Source organism: Cheilinus undulatus, linkage group 11 (assembly GCF_018320785.1).
Source record: "Cheilinus undulatus linkage group 11, ASM1832078v1, whole genome shotgun sequence".
Taxonomy (NCBI): domain Eukaryota; kingdom Metazoa; phylum Chordata; class Actinopteri; order Labriformes; family Labridae; genus Cheilinus; species Cheilinus undulatus.
In genome coordinates, this window is record NC_054875.1 from 37,669,546 (window position 1) to 37,687,597 (window position 18,052).

Here is an 18,052-nt window from a genome sequence, read left to right on the forward strand (position 1 = left end):
GATCAATGTCATACACACCTGGGCAACAAAAGACACCTGTCAGCCACATGTTCCAATACTTTTGCTCACATGAGTGGGTTCAAACAATTAATGATATCTTCAAAGGTTTATACCAGATCAAGACAGAAACACCTGGAAATAAAAGCTGAATTGTTGATCTCTTGTCTTATATTCATCTTTTCATGTCAAACCGAAATGTTTTTAGTCTACAGAGAAAATTAAGGAATTGGGCCAACCTTTCCAATACTTCTGGAGGGGACTGTAGCTAAATTTTTTTAATAAACTTGTGATATTATTCTGCCCCGTTTGTGCCTAAAAAGAAGCTGATTCAATGTTAATTTTGTTTTGTTAAAGCTACAACATGTACTGTAGAAGGTTTGCTCTGATATATCTACGTTGATTTTTAAAATTACTAATATTTCCAAGTTTCTGATGCCAGAAAAATTCTTGATCTGGATGTTATATGAAAGACTCTTACATTACAAAGTGGTAACTACTAGTGGCAGCTGCCCTTCTCTTCTACATATCTCTCTAGCGCTCTCTTTGTTTATGGCTCTAGAGCGCTCTCTTGCGCTGCTTATTTATGACGGACCGTGATTATTTTCTGCTAATGGTTGCAAATTCACTTGCCCAAGCTTACCCCCATACCACCCACCCCCAAGCCTGACCAGGCCCACTGTTCAGTGTGCCTCTGTGGCTTTCTTTTAGTTTTGAATTAAGGACTCTGTTCATTAATAAAGTGTATGACCTTAACATTAAACTAGTGTTTTGGTTTATTTAATGAATTTGTCAATTTTTCATAATAAGGGAGGAGATCTGTTAAAAGTGTCCTTCCTGGTTCATACTGCAAATGAACCCAGAATGCTTGGGGAGTATCCTGCAGCACAAACCAGGAAATGCAGCTTTTCTTCATCATTATGTGAAATTCATCAATGAAACCAAAACGTTGGTTTACTGTTATGGAATACACCTCATGGTGTACAGTTTTAATGGACAAGGTGCTGAATTCAAAATAAGAGGCAAGCCATGGAGGTGTGCAGAACTGGTCTCTATTCATCATATTGTGCTGCTGTTTTAATGAAGAGCCTTTGGGGACAGAGTTTATATTCTGTGTGTTTAATATGTGTTGAGTGTTATGTGTTTTCCAGCTGTTGTTCTGAGACTGTTTTGCATTCAGTTCTGGAGTTTTTTTTAACACACCACTCCTTAAGAAGCCAATAAAACTAATAGTAAGCTGCCCTTAAAGGGATATTTCAGTATTTTTGAAGTATGGTTGTTTGAGGTACTTGGCAATAGTAGAGGTATTAGCTTCCAGGGATTTCAGTGTGTGTTGCTCTTTAAGCAAAGCTCACTGGAGGTACTGGCAAGGAAGCTAGGCTATATAGTTGGGTACAGTTTCTCTGCATAATTTTGCAAGGTTTAGGAACAATGTGGGCTCAATTGCACGGTATACCAAAGTGTTTTATTTCCCCCTAGAAAGCCTCTGTATTTGGCAACCTTATTTCGCAAGGTATCGTCATCTCCTGATCAGCTGTTTTGGCATGCAGGCTTTGACAGAGGCAACAAACTGAACTAAAACAAACTTAAAAATGAAAGATTTTGACTCAAGTATCAAAGGCTGTTTACTGTTGATATGACGGGAAACATTTATGACCCAGAGTTCACAGAGGAACGACTTCTACAGATGGAGACTCAGCAGAGACAAAGAGAGAGGAGAAACTTTAGTGGAGACAGGTGAGCAGGAGAGACCCCAAGTTACCTAAGGGTGTGGGTGTGCAAACTGTGAGGCCATAGACACAAACCCTGAGAGCGACTGTTGTCATGAGTGGGTCTTCTTTGGGACATTTCTGATCAGAAGATAGCAGCTCAGATACGCCTGCAGCCTGCATCACTCCCCATCTGGAGTTCCCTGCCTTAGTGAACACTAGTGTTTTACGGACCCTCTTCAACTTTCTGAGGATAAATTTGAAAAACCAACGTTCACCAGAGCTGAATGGAAATTTGTTTATGGCTGTGGCTTAATTTTTATAATGGCTGATAATTTGACAAGCTGCAGTCAGAATGATATTTCTACTTTATGAAAACAATGTGCAAGCTGCTGAAGTAGACTGAGCTGAGTTTAGTTTGTTGTTGTGGTCACTGTCGAAGCCCACAAGTCCAAACAGCTTATCAGAAGATAGGCTGTGGCGGAAGAATACGTGGCCAAAGGTTGCCCTGCAAAATAGTGCCAAACACAGAGGCTTTCTGGGTGAAATGTAAAACACTTTTAAAAATTAATGTTGTGTATAATTGAGCCTACGTTGTTTTTGGGCCCATTGTTGTCTAAAATTTGCTAAATTATGCGAAGCAACTGTACCTGTCTGCAGCAGTGTTTAGCCTAGCTTCCTAGACAGCCAGCACGATGTGCTCACTGAAAAGAGGGAGCCTGCAGAGATGAAGGTCGAGGGCAGTGCACCAGCACTATCTGTTGCTAAAAAAGTAAACCCTTTTCCCCAAAATACAGCCGCAGATATGTGTAGTATTACAACATGTTTTTGTTTATTACAATAGCAGTAAACATATATAGTAAATGTGTGGAGGAAATGCTTCATTTGGCAAATTGTGTAACTGATTATAATTTTATTTCCTAACTTTAACTTGCAAAATTTAAAGTTTAGAACAGTAAAAGGAAGCCTCATTGTCTCATCTTGCTGGTGTCACAATTAAGCAGTAGGAGCATGTTGTGTTTTCAGGAGGTAGAAAGCAGTAAATTATCTGAACATAGGTTTTTGCATAGAGAAATTGCTTTGTGTTTTCCCCTTACAGTAAAACAACCTTTGTAGATCATAACTGTAGAGATCCATTACAAGAATAGATGCTGCAGGGTTGGCAAATTTCCATTCTGTTTAGATTGAAAACAAGTGAATCAGAGGACCTACTGTAGGCATGTTGATCAGAATGTAATGACTGTGTAAGTCATTGTGTGTGTCTGCATGTGTGCGTATCTGAGTGTGTGCTTCTGGAGAAGTACTGCTGCAGTGCTCGAGCATTGACAGGATAAAGTAGGGCACGGCGAAGCACAGGCTCACAGGACAGCTGCATTGCAGACGGCCCTTGAGGGAGTGGGAGTGAGTAATCGAGCGCTGGCGGCTCCCATACACGGCAGTACCAGTGGATCCCTCCGCCATTCATACCCTACTGCCTCACTGGCCCATTCACAGAACCAGTTAAGGAGGAGCTGACTGTCTCAGGGAGAACACAGCCCACCCTATTACCTTACTTATATTAACCCTTTACCTGCCTGCCCTCACGATTTTGTTTCAATCAAGAAGCAGACTCCTATTCTAGGAAGATAGTGACAGCAAAATCTTTCTTTTCACTTTTAAATGGACTTTTCCCTTCTAAATGATGGCTAGATTTTTATTAATAGAGAATAATAGAGAATCTTTTGTTACCTCAACAGAAAGATAAAGTGTTAAATGCCTTATAGTATTGTTTATAGGTTAAAAGAAATCATTATTATGGATCATTGTAGACTGCAGCACATTTATTATAAGATGAATGGGCATTCTTGTGTGCATTATGTGTGTGCATATGCCTGCAGATACAACTTAACTAAAACTATGTTAAGCTGATATTGCACTTTTTGTGCACCTCTTTACTCGTGAGTGACAGAAATATGTGGGAGTTAGTCATATCATAAAGACTGGAAAGAACTGATTTTGCTGAAATATGTAGGTGTGTAATGAGATAGATAATTTGACCAGCAGCTTCTGGACCACCTCAGTGTGGACAGCGACTTTAAACTCCATCAAGTGAACTGTTTTACATCTCAGGGAAGTGGATGATTGGCTCTGTTTGACTTCCTCTACTCCATTTGATCGCAGAGAAATCCAATTTCCTCTCTGATATCTTGAACTTATTTCAGAAGTAGAGCAGGACGTATTTAATCGATTAAATCCAGAGCCTTAAAGCAACACAGGAAAGGAAAGAGGCGAAGCATATGACTGCTTTCCCTTCACTTTCAAAAGTGCCAAGATTCATGTAACCTAACGTGACTGTACTGACTCAAGCTACTTAACCCCCCTACTCAGTCACCTGATTAACAACAGGCTGCGAACATTACGTGCCATACGTGCAGCATTTAGTCTGCAGCGGTGCTCTACGGCTTTGTGAGTTTGTTCTCCCACGGAAGACTCACTGTGCTATGATGTGCTAATGGCACAGCTGCCTGCCTGCCTGCCTTGATTTGTCATAATGCAGAGTGGGGGAAGGGGCGCTTTTCTCTGCAGCACTGCAGGTACGGAGCCATGGGCAGGACAGAAAAAGCTGCCGGAGCTGCAGAGCCCTCATCGTCCGCCCCCTAAAATAAGCCTCTGAGCCCTGATCCCACGACCCGATCCGTGAGAGGTTCGCCGGGGTCTGCCAAATTACAGCCCCGCATAGCGTCATACAGGCTGTTAGTGAGCAGAGGAGACTGTAGTACTGACTCGGAGTCTGACTCCACCGGCGTGACAAACGGCAGACCGTGTACACACAATGCAGGAGCGGAGGAGTGGGCGTGTTTGGGTAAACATGGTAAACTACCGCAAACAGACAAAGATTTAGTTTCAGACGTCAGCTAGACTGGGAGCACGCGAGTCCTGTTGCTTTTTTTCACGGGTTGCACAGACTTTCTAGAGAGACTCCGTGCAGGCGAGAATTCACATGCGTCGAGCAGAGTGCATTTCTGTCGATAGAAGTACGTGCCATTATCATTATTACATGCAAACAACAGCAGTAGTAGCAACAATTAGGGTCGAGATTAAGGAGAAGGCGGCAAACGGGAATTAGGGCGTCTGTTTACCGGCGGCACGTGCGCACAACGTCTCCCAGCAGCGGGGTTTTTTTGTCATTTTACTGCAAGCAGCTGAGGTAGCAGCGACTACTAGAAACACAAGGAAAAAGTGTGCATGTGTGAGGTGAAACAAGTGAAGCAGAGGAGGAGGAGGAGGAGGGGGCTGTTGGAGGAAGAAGAGTAGTGAGTGGTCTTCCTCTCTCTGTGTGTCTCTCTCCTCACGTCGCTCTCTTCTCTCACTTTGTTCTATTGTTGACGAGTGCTCTGTTGAGATTGAGATTCAGGCTTCACCAAGGATTTATATTTTTTCTTGTTTCTCCGTGTCTGGCCGTCAGACTGTGGAGGCTAAACTGCAATTTGAGTGCTTTCTTTCATTCTTTGGTTGGACTTCACGGGGTCAGGATGCCAGTGAATGACACCTGCGTCTCCTAAAGCACAAAAGAGGCACTATTTCTTTGGCTTTGTGGTGGACTCTTCCAATGGAAAATAAAATAGAAGGTTAGCATTGTTAAGTTCAACTTATGGCTGTAGTGCTGTGCTGTGTTGTGTTTGTGTTGTGTTTTTATTCCATTCTCGTGTGTGCCACAAGAAGTTGGAGTTACACGTTTCTTTGAGCACACCGCATGCTAACTTGAGATGTTTCAGTTTAGCACAAGTGCTGCAGTGGAGTTTGAAAGAAACGGTCTGTTTTGACCACATGGTTTTCCTCCAAGTGTTTCATGCGACTCTGCCTCATTGCAGAGCTGGAGAGTTGACATTAATAGTGGGTAACTCCTGACTCACGACACGACGCCTTCAAAGACAAACATTAGCTTACACATAACTAGCTTTACTAGCATTTTTTAACGTCAAAGAAGTTCACTTACCGCTCTCGTGTGCTTGTTTTCGAAGTCCTGCTACTTTTTTTATCTCCAGGTTGAACACGTCAAGGACTTTCAACTCTTTGCAGATAGTTTTAGGTTGTTGAATTATAAAGTCACGGTGTCTAGAGCCTGTATCCTGAAATTCCCAGTTGCCAGTGCTGTTACACGTGTTGTTTAAAGTAAGGTAGTTGCGCATAGAGGGGCTGTCGCATCACTGAGTGCTGCTCGTGCTCTTCGTCGAAGGTTGAATCAACTTTAACTGTCGTGCCACACTTGAGACAAAAGTCAGAACTGACCTAATCAACAGCATTTTCTAAAAGACCAATACAAGGGAGCGAATAAACGTCGTTTCTGCAGTATTTTAAGTGTGCTGCTGCGTCTGAGTGTTTCAGCACCACAGACATGTGAACAGCGACTTCACTCCAACCCCGTTTAATCCCCAAACTCTGCTTTCCTCAAGCCTTCCAGTTCTCCTACTTTTTAAAAAGTAATTCAAGTACAGCTGCATGTATGTACCTGTTGCTAGTCTTTGAAGTTTTCCGATGTGTAGAAACAGATGCATTTGATATATTTCAGTGCATTAAAGTACACAAAACAACAGCACAAAGTTACCAACTCTTGTTGAATATCTTACAAAGTTGCATGAATCACCACATAGCCTTTGGATGTACATCACCCCTTTCCACAGAGGTCTGAGTCATGCAGTCACTGTACCAGTATCTATTGCTGCTGGTAATGTCCATCATCATACAGGGAAGTTTTCTTAGTAAGTTCGTAAGTTCAGCATTAGTTGGAGCAGTAAGATGTAAGAGCAAGTAAGAGTGTTATTAGTGACAGTAGTTGGGTTTTTGCTGCAGATGCTGAGGTAGAAATATAAGTGTGATAGTTTCTTAATAAGAGGATCTTTTATCTCTGGCCATTGAAGCACCAAATATCTGTCCGTCCATCTATCTATCTATCTATCTATCTATCTATCTATCTATCTATCTAGCAAGAACAAGTGTTAAAATCTCAGTATTAAACATTTCAGTATTGATTTTAGCTCCCAAAGTGTAATTTTAACTCCACTCTGAGTCAAATTGCTGTCAGTGTTGGCGTTGTCCAGAAGTGTTGATCCATTCAGTGTTAATCCAACCATGTAAAGATTCATTCTTCCATTCTTGATCTAGTCTATTGATCTCTGCCCACTGCTGTTTCGAATCTGGAGGGCAGAGTTTTCCCATCATGCCCTTGGGCAGCGTTTTTGATGTATTTCTTGAATGTTTTAGTGTGTTTAGACATTGCATGTTGTTTAGTGATCACTGTTGGGGATCTTTTGCTCCTGTCTCTGGTGGATTGTTGTTGTTTTAAATGTTAGACATGTCTCCACCATGAGTGAATGCATCCACTGAGTTAGTGACTTTCTGTCTGTGGTAGAGGATAGTGTGTTTCCTAGCTCTACTTGTGATTCTTAGCGCCATCCTTGCCAGAAGGCACTTGATTTTGCCAACACAAGTTAATAATCTCGATAAAGTATGGAAAGCACAGTGCAATGTGCCAGTAATGAATATTTTAAATTAGTGTTATAAAACTCAAGAACGATCTTGGTCTTGAGAACGATCTCAAGACCACATTTTGAATGTCCTGGTCATGTCTCGGACTCCAGAGCATTTTTATGCTTGTTTCGTCTCAGACTGGCCAGACTCGTGATTTTACCTCTGGACACTTACTTTAGGCCTCATTCACCAGACAAATCTAGATAATTCTCTCATTTTCAGATATTTAAAATAATTCTGGACTTGTAAGTACATAGAAGGATTATTTTTTACAAGAAGTTAGTTGAACATATTTGTTAAGATTTGAGATTTTTGCATGTAGTGCTTTGAAAGAGTTGCAGACACCTTGTTTTTATCTGTCAAATTTATTAAAAACAAAACTAAAATCAAAGAGAGAATGCACTTTAACTGTTCAACCTTGTCATGGCGTTTTTAAAATTGATTTTTGTAGTCTTGGTCTTGTCCTGGTCTCGGCTTGTCTCGGTCTTGACTCAGGCTCGACCCTAAAAGTCTTGATCTTGTCTTGTTCGGGGTGCACTCTGGTCTTGGGCAAGTCTTGGTCTCATATAGTGTGGTCTTGAGTACAACACTATTGTAAATACTTCAGATTTACACCTGAAATGAAAGGCAAAAATACAGTGTTGTGATAAAAGTACACTCGTGTAAAAATTGACTGTTAAACATTAACACTACAGTAGGGTCTAAATATGAACACTTTCCTAGGCTTAAATTTAATTTTATATAAACTCAGAAAAAGTGTTACATTTAACACTATGAGAGCTATGAGATGATTTTGCAGTGTATCTAGCTATCTATAATGATAATTCAAGCAGTTGCATTCATTTATATATTGAGTTATTATTCATATAGAACTCTTTGTATAGTAGCGTTAAGTTGTACAGGTTGCAGTAAAAACAATAGTAAAGTGAAAGTGGTAGTACTAACATCAGCAGCCGTGGGAATACTTAAACCATAAGGTGATTATCATGCTGGACGAGAGGTTTTAAAGAGACAGGTACATTAAAACAGAGAAAAAGTCATTTAAAGTGAGCTGTCTTCCTGTCTTTTTACATTTTTAAAGCCATTGCTGTATGACCCAACATGCAAAGGCTTTGATATTATTGACTTCTAATACAGTTTGATAATGCTTTGGGTGTATTTTCATTACTTTTTGACTTTTTGAATTACTTCACAGTGTATTTAAATCCAGGTTGAATACAGTAGGCATGATGCAATTTGTAATAATAGACATGCAATGCATTTGAACTTTGTTAAGCTGAAAGTGTGATTTGTAGTTGTAGCAGGACTGTCAAGTTAAGGCTTTCCTAAGTTTCAGTGCTTAAGTTTGTGGTTTGCATTAGTGTTACATTAGATTATGCATCCGTCAAACTCTGTCCATGCATAGTTTGAAATATTCATGATAGAAAGATTCATCTGTATGCTCCAAGATTCTAGTCTGCCTCTAAAGCACATGGGAATCATTTATGTTTCTCTTTTTAAAACCACTTGTACATTATATTAATAATACAGTCCATGGAAAGTGCTTCTTTATGTTATCTTGCAAGTTTGCTTTGATTTTCCTGGCTAGTTAGCTAACTTGCTCATCACATTCAGGTCTAGTCCGCGGATGGCTGTGCCCTTGTGTCCCTGTGATTTGTCAGAAGACCAAGTTAAAGTGGGATAAGTGATAAAAATAGTCTTAAAGCAAGCATACATTAAATCTCAGATTGAGATCAAGGAGCTTTAAGCCACAGCTCACTTTCTGGTGAGTCCTCCCTTATAATTTACATTTATTGCTACAGTGCAAAATGCCCATAATAAATCTGCAATATGTGACAAAGACCAAAAGATGATTTCAGTGTGAACAGATTTTGTGAAAGCTTAACTGGCTCACAATCCCAAGAATGCGCAAAGCCTAACTGAGTTGTCTTACTATTAATGGAAAGCTTGGAGACGTCCTGTCCCTTGGGCCACTTTGTTTCATATCAGATTGATTCATCTTTGGAATTATTTCTCCCCTCATCTCTCATTTGCACTCCTGCCTGCAGCCGATGTGTCAGGCAGTATAGAGTAATTCATGCAAATTAGGGGCTAATGGTATGCACTCGTTACTGTATCAATTGAACATCTATAGAAATAATCCAACCGCCCTGCTCTCCAAGACAAAAAGCCAATACTGTATCACTCTATTAGTGTGATGGTGGGTGACAGTAAATCCCTGTGGTGTGCACTCTTGGCATTTTACCTTCAGTGTAACACAATGTATCTATTCAGCATTCAGACTGTACTCAATTTGACCTATATAGCTGGACAAATGCCAGCAGGTTAAGAGCTGCTTCACCTTTATAGCAGAACAAAACAGTATCATTCAAACACCATGACCTTTGTTTTTGATTATTTTACTCCTGTATACTGTTGAAAGTAAGTTCTCGGTGGATACAGCAACAAAGAAGATTTGTCCAGCTGCACACAAGGCATCTAAAAATGGCATTTTCCACATGGTCCTATAGCAGTATGTGCATACATTTGATAGGATTTATTGTAATGCAAGAATCTGGCTGGATCAGCTTGTGTGATAGGTCTTCAAATCAAGACTTCAAAGGATGTTGTGTGAATGTTATTTGCTCATTGCTTTGTGCTGAACCAGCAAAGATGTAAGAATATCTGCCTACAAATGCACAAAACATGGTCATTGGCAGAACAAAAAAGCAGCAATATCTCACAGCCAGGGCTCCACATTAACTTTTTTTCCTCACCGTACACTGTGGCAAGTAGTTTTTGTAAGTTATTAGCCACCCTGAATGTTCACTAGCCACAATATTCTAATGAGAATTAATGTTTTGTATGCGTAGGGTTGGCTATGACATGCTAGAATTTTACTGCTGATAGTGGGTGAAGCATGTTTGGAATGTCTTTGACTGTTTCTGATACAGACTGAGCCACTAGGCATCATTTCAGGGGAAATTTGCCCCATTGCAACAAGCATCTTAATCACAAACACTAGCACTGACAGTCGAGCACAGTTAGAGTGAAGCACAGGCTGTGGTACTCATTAATTCAACCAGCCAAAGTGGCTAGTAAGAACCATAATGGCACCTGCCAAAGCCAAAATCCACCCGCACTGGGCAGGATGATGGGTGTTAATGTCAAGCCCTGCTTACAAAGTTGAAATGACAAAAATCAAGGTTGTCTGTATGATCTTGGCGGAGCTTTTAAAATTAATTTTTTGATTATTTTTTGCTGGAGGCCACATGTATTATTCTCCTTGTTTGTGATGACTTCTCTTCCTGTGATTTCCGTGACAGTCGAGAGACTGCAGGAGGATGTGATGCGTTGGTGTAAATGGGAATACATTCTGTTTTTGTTGTGACTGTTGTGTGTAAACCTTGTGATGGATTGACAACCTGTCAAGGTTGAACCTTGCCCAGCACCCCCCCCGCGACCCTGAGCTGGAATATGTCGTATAGCAGATGGATTTATACGTCTCCTAAAATAGATTTGATGCTATAAGAAGAAACATATCTGTACAATCGACAGTGTTGTTGTTCGAACACTTAGTCACGTGTTGGCATCCAGCTAACAAGAACAAAAAGAATGAAACCATAATAATAGACAGAAGCAAGCCACAACCTGTCATTAGAGCATGTCAAAGTAAAGATGGTCTTTGATCAACAGTCAACCATGTGTTCCAGCTGCGAGGGTTGCTGCCAGATGGCCTGGCCCCTTCCCCTGCACGGTCACAAATACCAGCCCCTGTCAGTCAGCTCACAGTCAGACCCAGAGGGAGGCTGCCCTCCGCGCTCTCTGCTGACTTACATGTGAGAAGTTGACTGTCTGTGGAGAGCTAATGAGGTCCGGCACCAAACTTGATTGGCGTGAACGCAAGCAGAGGTTCAGAAGTGAGGATTAAAGACGTCCCTCCACACTCTGTTGGAAGTTCACTTTATTAATAACCCAGCTCCTGTCTTCTCATCCTTCTTCACCCTTGGCCTTTTTCTACCTGTGATCCCCTCCTGCTGTCTTCTTCCTCTCTGCAGCCTGTTCTCACTCCAGTTGTGCTCCACAGGGTATCAATAAACACCCCTGTCCTTCCTTCCTCTAATTGTGTGCATAAGCCTGTCTCATGAGGCGCTGTTGCATTGACCCATAAAGGGACGGATCTCATGGGGCTGGGCAGCGATGTTTTTTAAGTTCTATGTGCATCTTTTAGATGCTCTGTTTTGCTCAGCATGCATGACTTTGAAACAAGAGCAACTGCAAAGTAAGGATGGCTAACTTTCCAGTACTTTGTTACTCTTTTGATTCCACATGCTTTAAAATGAAATCAGTGCAGCATCAAACAGCACCACAGATTTTCAGTCATATAGATAGAGCATTCAGATTCACAATTTGGTGTCTTATAGAGAGGGGAAAGTTTCATTTATGCCTTTTACAAACAGACAGGATCTGAGGATGTGACTCTTTCTGAATTGTATACATGCACTAGACAGCGTGCAAGAGTTTGCTTACACTTTTATTACTTAAAAAAGAAATGTCTCAATAGTGGGTGCCTAGGATTTTGAGGCATCCAAAACTCCATTGCATCAATATTAAGAAGTTGGTTTTGTCACAACCTCATTGAAGGGCCTTGATAACACATGAGCCGTCAAATGCTAAGGAAGAGTACTGACTCTGCAGAGTAAAGCCCAAACTTATAGCATGTAGATTGTATGCTGCAGTATGTCCACTGTGGATCTAGAGGTGACTTTCCCTTGGGTCCCATTTTCTTATCAATATACAGGACAGGGTCCTCAGCCTGTATCCGCTGTGCCTCACTACTGCAAAACAAGTAATTCATTCTAATGAGTGCCGGTCCCACGGCAAGTGACAAAATTACTCATTTGGGTTACAGGTCATAAAAGTTCAGGACCTCTGCTAGCCGAGTGTAATTGGGTGTTTTTTCCACAGTCTTGATGCGCAGTGTTCCCTTTATAGCCGGGCCAACTGTTGCTCTATTAAAAGGACAGAAGTGAGGTGTTTTCCCATCCTCTCCAGGCTTCTGTCCTGGGAGTGAGAGGTTTTCCCCTAACCTCTAAGAAAAGTCAAGTCAGATGAGTATTTAGGAATGTTTTGTTTAAAGAAAAGCATGCTGCAATTTATGTGCCAGGCTGTAGAAACAATCTACCACTCTTCTTCTTACTGCAATATATCTTATGAGATTTGGACACTTGAGAATTTGAGACATTTGAAGGAGCAGCATGATTAGTGTATGTTTTGTTAAGGAATGTGAAGTGTCCCTCTCCCTTTCCTCTAAGTGTTATGTTTACTTTGTATGGGATATATTAGAAAACCCTTCATGGAGAAACCTAATGGGGCTTCAGAAGGCATATCTGTGTCATGACAGCTGCATGTTTACACTTTAATAGACAAATCAGCTCTGATCCAAGTGCTCTAAATATAATAAATAGTATTCTGCCTCATTTTGTGCTCATGTTTTTTAAAATAGCATGTCACAGTCTGCCCTAAATGTGTGAGAATGACCACGTCTGCCGCCACACACCGTCACAAGGGAGTAAACCAGAGAAGTGGGAGGGTGTCTACAACGTCACTGTGTTGTTACAGTTTTGTTTGGCTGCTCCCCTTGCATGTCTCCTCCCTCTGCCCTCCCACTCGTCTCCCCCCCCCATCCTCCCTCTGCAGTGGACGTGCATCGCATTTGGAGCAGCAGGCAGCAGGTGGAGATGACATCATCTGCACTGCAGCACACTGCAGCACTGGGTCTGAACAAAGACATGTCAGCCTACCGCTAACTATCCCCCTCTCTCTCCCTCCCTCTCTCTCTATCACTGTGTCTCTGTCTCTCCCCCCCATGTCAGCCAAAAGGAGAGGGGGAGCACAGCTTGGAATGGAGTCAGGTTGTAGTGCTGTGACCTATCTCACCCCTCTGACTCCCCTTCTGACACGGGCACTCTGCCTTGAACGGGCATTTAATTCTTCATCTTGCCCGTTTTCCACAAGTCAGAGTGTTGATACAGGTGAAATGGGTCCTGCAAACACTGTTGATCTGACAGCAGGCCTGTGAAGACAGGCAATCGAAGTCAGAGACCTCAGTGTTGTCCTCGAAGTCCATTATTCACAGTGCGGCATGTTGTCACTGAGAGCAGTAATTTAGCACCCAGTGACATTATGTTTTTCTGTTCAATGATAGCACTTACTTGACCTCTTTTCCTGTGGCTTATAGGATGTCTGACTGTGACATTAACTCTCCACAGAGAGCCCTGAGCCGTGACTGCCAAGATACCGTAAAGTGCAAATGTCACCAAGTCGTGCTGTGAAGACTCCCCACTTAGAGTCATTAGGTCCCTACCTGCGGCGTCAACACCGTGAAAAGAGAGTAGACCGAGTACACAAAAGCACAGGACAGAAGATTTATGGACTCTATTTTTTCATTGTTTGCCTTTGTCGCTCCGTTTTTCCTTTTTCATTTTTTTTCACTGGAGTCCTTCTCCTCCCCTTCATCAATAAGCCAATAGCACGCAGGCAGACCATACACACAGCCATGTTCCTGTCGCCTAGTTACCGCTCGGCAGCAGGTTGCCACAGAAACGGCCTCATAGTGGCTAAATGGGGAATGCTAATGCAGTCTTCTATACTCCCTGCTGCAGTGGGCTCCCTTTGCCCATCCCATTCCACTGTCTGCACACAGCATACTTTGTGTGTGTGGTTATGTGTATTTATATGTATTTATATGAGTGTGCACATTCACACAGACAGGTGTTGATAGGGGAGTAGGGGGTTTGAGACATATCTCTGGAGCATTTAATGCCTCGTAATCTTACATAAACTCATTGCAACAGGTTTAAATTGCAGTGATTGGATATCTCAGTATAAGGAACTCAATTTAATATCCTGTCTTAACTCAAAAATGGCTCCAACTTGTCTATATTTTATGCTGATTCACTGTAAAAGTTATCTGAGAGTCCTTTGAACTCACTTGCTTTGCCCTATTCTCATTAAGAGATGAATTATGTGGCTTTCTCTGAATTTCTGTGACAACCTTTGCATTACCTTCAAGGCTGTCAAGGCCAATCTGCAGATAACTGAGTGGAGCGTTGCTCACTGGCCTATGTATTTACTCTTCCTTTTTGTTAAATATCTTTTGTTGGTAGGGGGTGGTTGGCTTTTAATAGGGCAAATGAGCTACAGCTGTAATACAATTTTACTGAACATAAACATTTTTCAGTGTCTCTCCTTCAATATACTCTCCTTCTGCATCAACATCAAGCTGCATTCGGGGTTTCCTCTGATCAAAGCAGTGCAGTGCAAAACATGTTCCTTTCAGCACAGATTTGATCTAAGGAAAAAGTCACACAGTGCTAGATCAGGTGAATAGGGAAGGTGATTTGTTTTGGGGCCAGAAACAGCTTTACTGAGAGCACAGTGTGAGCGGGTGCATTGTCTTGATGAGAAGCAACCATTTTTCCACAATTGTGATCTCTTTCTTCGGACTTCAGTTTTTCTAGAACCTATCTGTGTCGATTCACCGTTGATTCATCGCTGCCAACACAATGGAGTCTTATGGTAATTCCAGCTTTCCCTCATCAAACTCATCAAATACACAATCCAACAACTCCAAAACGCTCTTGTGGCAAGTTGTGACCTGTACATTCACCACGCTATGAAATAATAACATATGTAACATTACAACACATGAAGCAAATACTCCGAACTACTTTCTTGAGTAAACCACTTTTACCGCTTTTGAAATCACTCCGCCCAGCAGCCATGTTTGGAGTATAGTTCCGGCTTTGCATTTTTTTCTAAAACAACTTTGTCTCATAATTTTCTGTGATTATTTCATAGCATGGAGAATGTGCAGGTCACAACTTGTCCACGAGAGCGTTTTGGAGTTGTTGGATTGTGTGTTTGATGAGTTTGATGAGGTAAAGCCGGAATTACCGTAAGACTCCATTGTGTTGGCAGAGCAGCTCCCATCTCAGACGTGCCGATCTAAAAACAGCTTGCACTGACAACTAAATGTAACAAACCTATTACTAAGACTATAGGGATTATGGCAATGGGCAAATTTGCCAAAATGTTGACGTATCCCTTTAATGTCAATAAAAAACAATCAACATTGCCTTGAATTTTGACTTGCTTTTTCTTCATCCTTGGTGATGACTGCCATTTTGTTTCAGGCTTATATTGAAAGATCCAACTTTTATCGTTTTAAAAATGTGGGGTTTCCTTCAGTTTTTTTCCTCAAATTTGCTTGCACTTTTCCTTTTGATCAGAAGTCTGAAATTTTGGGACAACTTTGGTGCTTTTTTCATGTTCAAGCTGTCATGCAAAATTTGCCAACTGTCTCTCTCCCAATGTTGGCCATTTCTGCAATAATTCTTATACAGAGTAATCAGTAATTTTGAACGATTTGTTTGACTTGTTGAATGTTTTCAGAAGTTTTTGATGTGCATGGATGCCCAGAACCGTCATCGTCTTCGACATCCTCTCTGCCTTCACTCAATCTTTTGTGCCATTCGAACAAACATGCACGTGACATGTAGTGGTCCCCATACACCTCAGTTATTGTAAAAAAAGATTCAGCTGCTTCAAGTTAATGCATTGATAAACTTTTAAGATAATCATTTTCCTACGCCTTAGCAAAAATGTGCGCTTCAATCAGTAGCTAGCAGTGAACCAAAGGCATTACTTATTGGAAACTTACCGAAATTGTGCATATATACCCAGCTTTTAATATATTTCACTTCTTGTGACTGTGAACCACGTGGTGTTAGCCTCAGCAGCACAGCCTCATTATTTAATAACCATACCTTCTAGAGAGTTAGGAAATATGTTGCAAGATTTGAAAGTGGCATGCACCAAACAGCACCAGAAATTGGAATCAAACCTGCAACCAGAAGAACAGCTTTAGCCTCTGCACATGGGGTGCCTGCTCTCCCAGCTGAGCACCCTGTAATAACCCTTCTTACATTTTATATCTTCCCTCCCTTATCTTAGTCTTATAGTCTTAGTTCTATGTTTCAACCATATATTTTATTAATCACACTAGTTTGATCTTAATTAAGCCTAGTGCTAGTTCATACAGGATACAGTAGACATACGCCCAACTTCCACAGCCAATCACAGCTCTTTCTCTCAACACAGCGGTCCTATAATGTTGCTGCTGCTGGCAGAGCTTAACCTCCTCCACCCCAGTCTCCTCCTCTATAGCATAAACCTTCTTGCACCCTCATTCAGATTTATTCTACTATAGATTTATTGCTTTTAAACTAAGTTATTGTATTCAATACACATTGTCATAAGTGTATCTATACATGTGGGGGTTTCTAGCCACGCGCTCCACATAAAGTCAAAGCATGCTGCTTGACTAACCCAGAGAGCATCTTTTGAGCAGAGCTTTCTCCGCCAAGAAAAACTGTATATCCATTTTGCAATAATATGGTTAAATGTATGACAAGAGTGTACTTGAATGAAATTTATTTCATCAACTCCCTCATTGTTTCAATCACTGAGCCAGTTTCAGACATACTGGGACAGCACAAACCTTCTATTGCTCAAAAGCTACTAAAAACTGTTTTTCATTCTCTTGTAAATCTCAAACCTGAGCACAAACAACCCTTAAAACTACACTAACTGTCAGAGGGTAAAGCAGAAGCTGCCTACAAAACAGCTTGTAATACTCTGAGGTCTTATACACCTCCATTCATCTTAATGTATGGAAAAAACCCTTGGATTTTTCAAGGACTCCAGAGAGGTGTAAGTCGTGATTGATTCTGTACTTACAGCTACTTAGTCCTCCTACCATACAGGCACATGGAACGGGGGCGGGCTGTGACTCCTTGGCCATAATAGTACAAACTTAATCAGCTGGAGAGAGCCTTCAGCTGTATGTTCCCCTTGGAGCATGTCTGCAGCCCTTTGTGAAAGGGTGGGCACATTCAACATGACCTCCACTCATTGGCTGATCATTCAATGTGTATTAGACTGCTGGGGATGTGTTTGAGTGCTGCAGAAGAGATGGAGGCAGGAGTTTAGTGATGGCAGCCATTAGTGGATGATTGATGGCGCTTTGGAGGTAATTTCAGTAAAGCCAATTGTTTTTGATGAAGTTAATGATTGATGCCATTGTTTTCATTCCCATAATGGGGAGATTTATAATGATTGTAAGGGCTTAGTGTCACTTCTAAAACTAGGATATTAACTTGACATCAGCTTTGCAGTGTCTCAGAAATAGACTTGTAATTTGTTCCTTAAAAAATGTATGTCTCAAGAAGTTTAGCTCCAAATATCCATGACTCAGAGCAACGTGTTTGGTGCAACTTGCTGTGCAATAATTTGTCTTGTCAGAACACAGTGTTGTTTGTGCAAGTAATAGCAAAGAGCCATTTTTTTCTGCACAGTGGATGCTCCTCGTGTGCTGACGTGTTCCCTCCGTGTCCCTCTATTTGCCCAGATAACCAGTTCAGAATGTCTATCCTGGAGCGCTTGGAGCAGATGGAGAGGAGGATGGCAGAGATGGCCAGCCACCAGCAGTCGAGCGGTGCAGGGAGTGGCGGAGCTGGGGGAGGAACAGGGGGAGGAGGAGGTGGAGGAGGAGGAGGAGGAGGAGGAGGGGGAGGCGGAGGAGGTGGAGGTGGAGGCAACAACAGTCAGTCACAGGTAAATGCTGCTCATATGTTGTGCATTACTGTACATGTGACAGAACCAATCAAGCACCATGCTATTTGTCCTCCTGACTGTCACCAGCAGAATGAAGTGATTTGTTGTTTTTAAGAAGTAATTACAACAACAATTAACGATTTCTCCTCTTGTGTACCTAAGTGTGTATCAGGCCAGCT

The 18,052-nt window shown here is 41.6% G+C and overlaps 1 protein-coding gene across 1 annotated transcript in view; it reads left to right on the forward strand.

The window, feature by feature from the left end:
• camta1a (calmodulin binding transcription activator 1a) overlaps positions 1–18,052 on the forward strand; it is a 529,164-nt gene that overhangs the window by 491,662 nt on the left and 19,450 nt on the right. Inside the window, exon 12 of the mRNA XM_041800377.1 lies at positions 17,668–17,803. Coding sequence (XP_041656311.1) covers positions 17,668–17,803 — 136 coding nt within the window. The remainder of the gene's footprint in view (positions 1–17,667; positions 17,804–18,052) is intronic.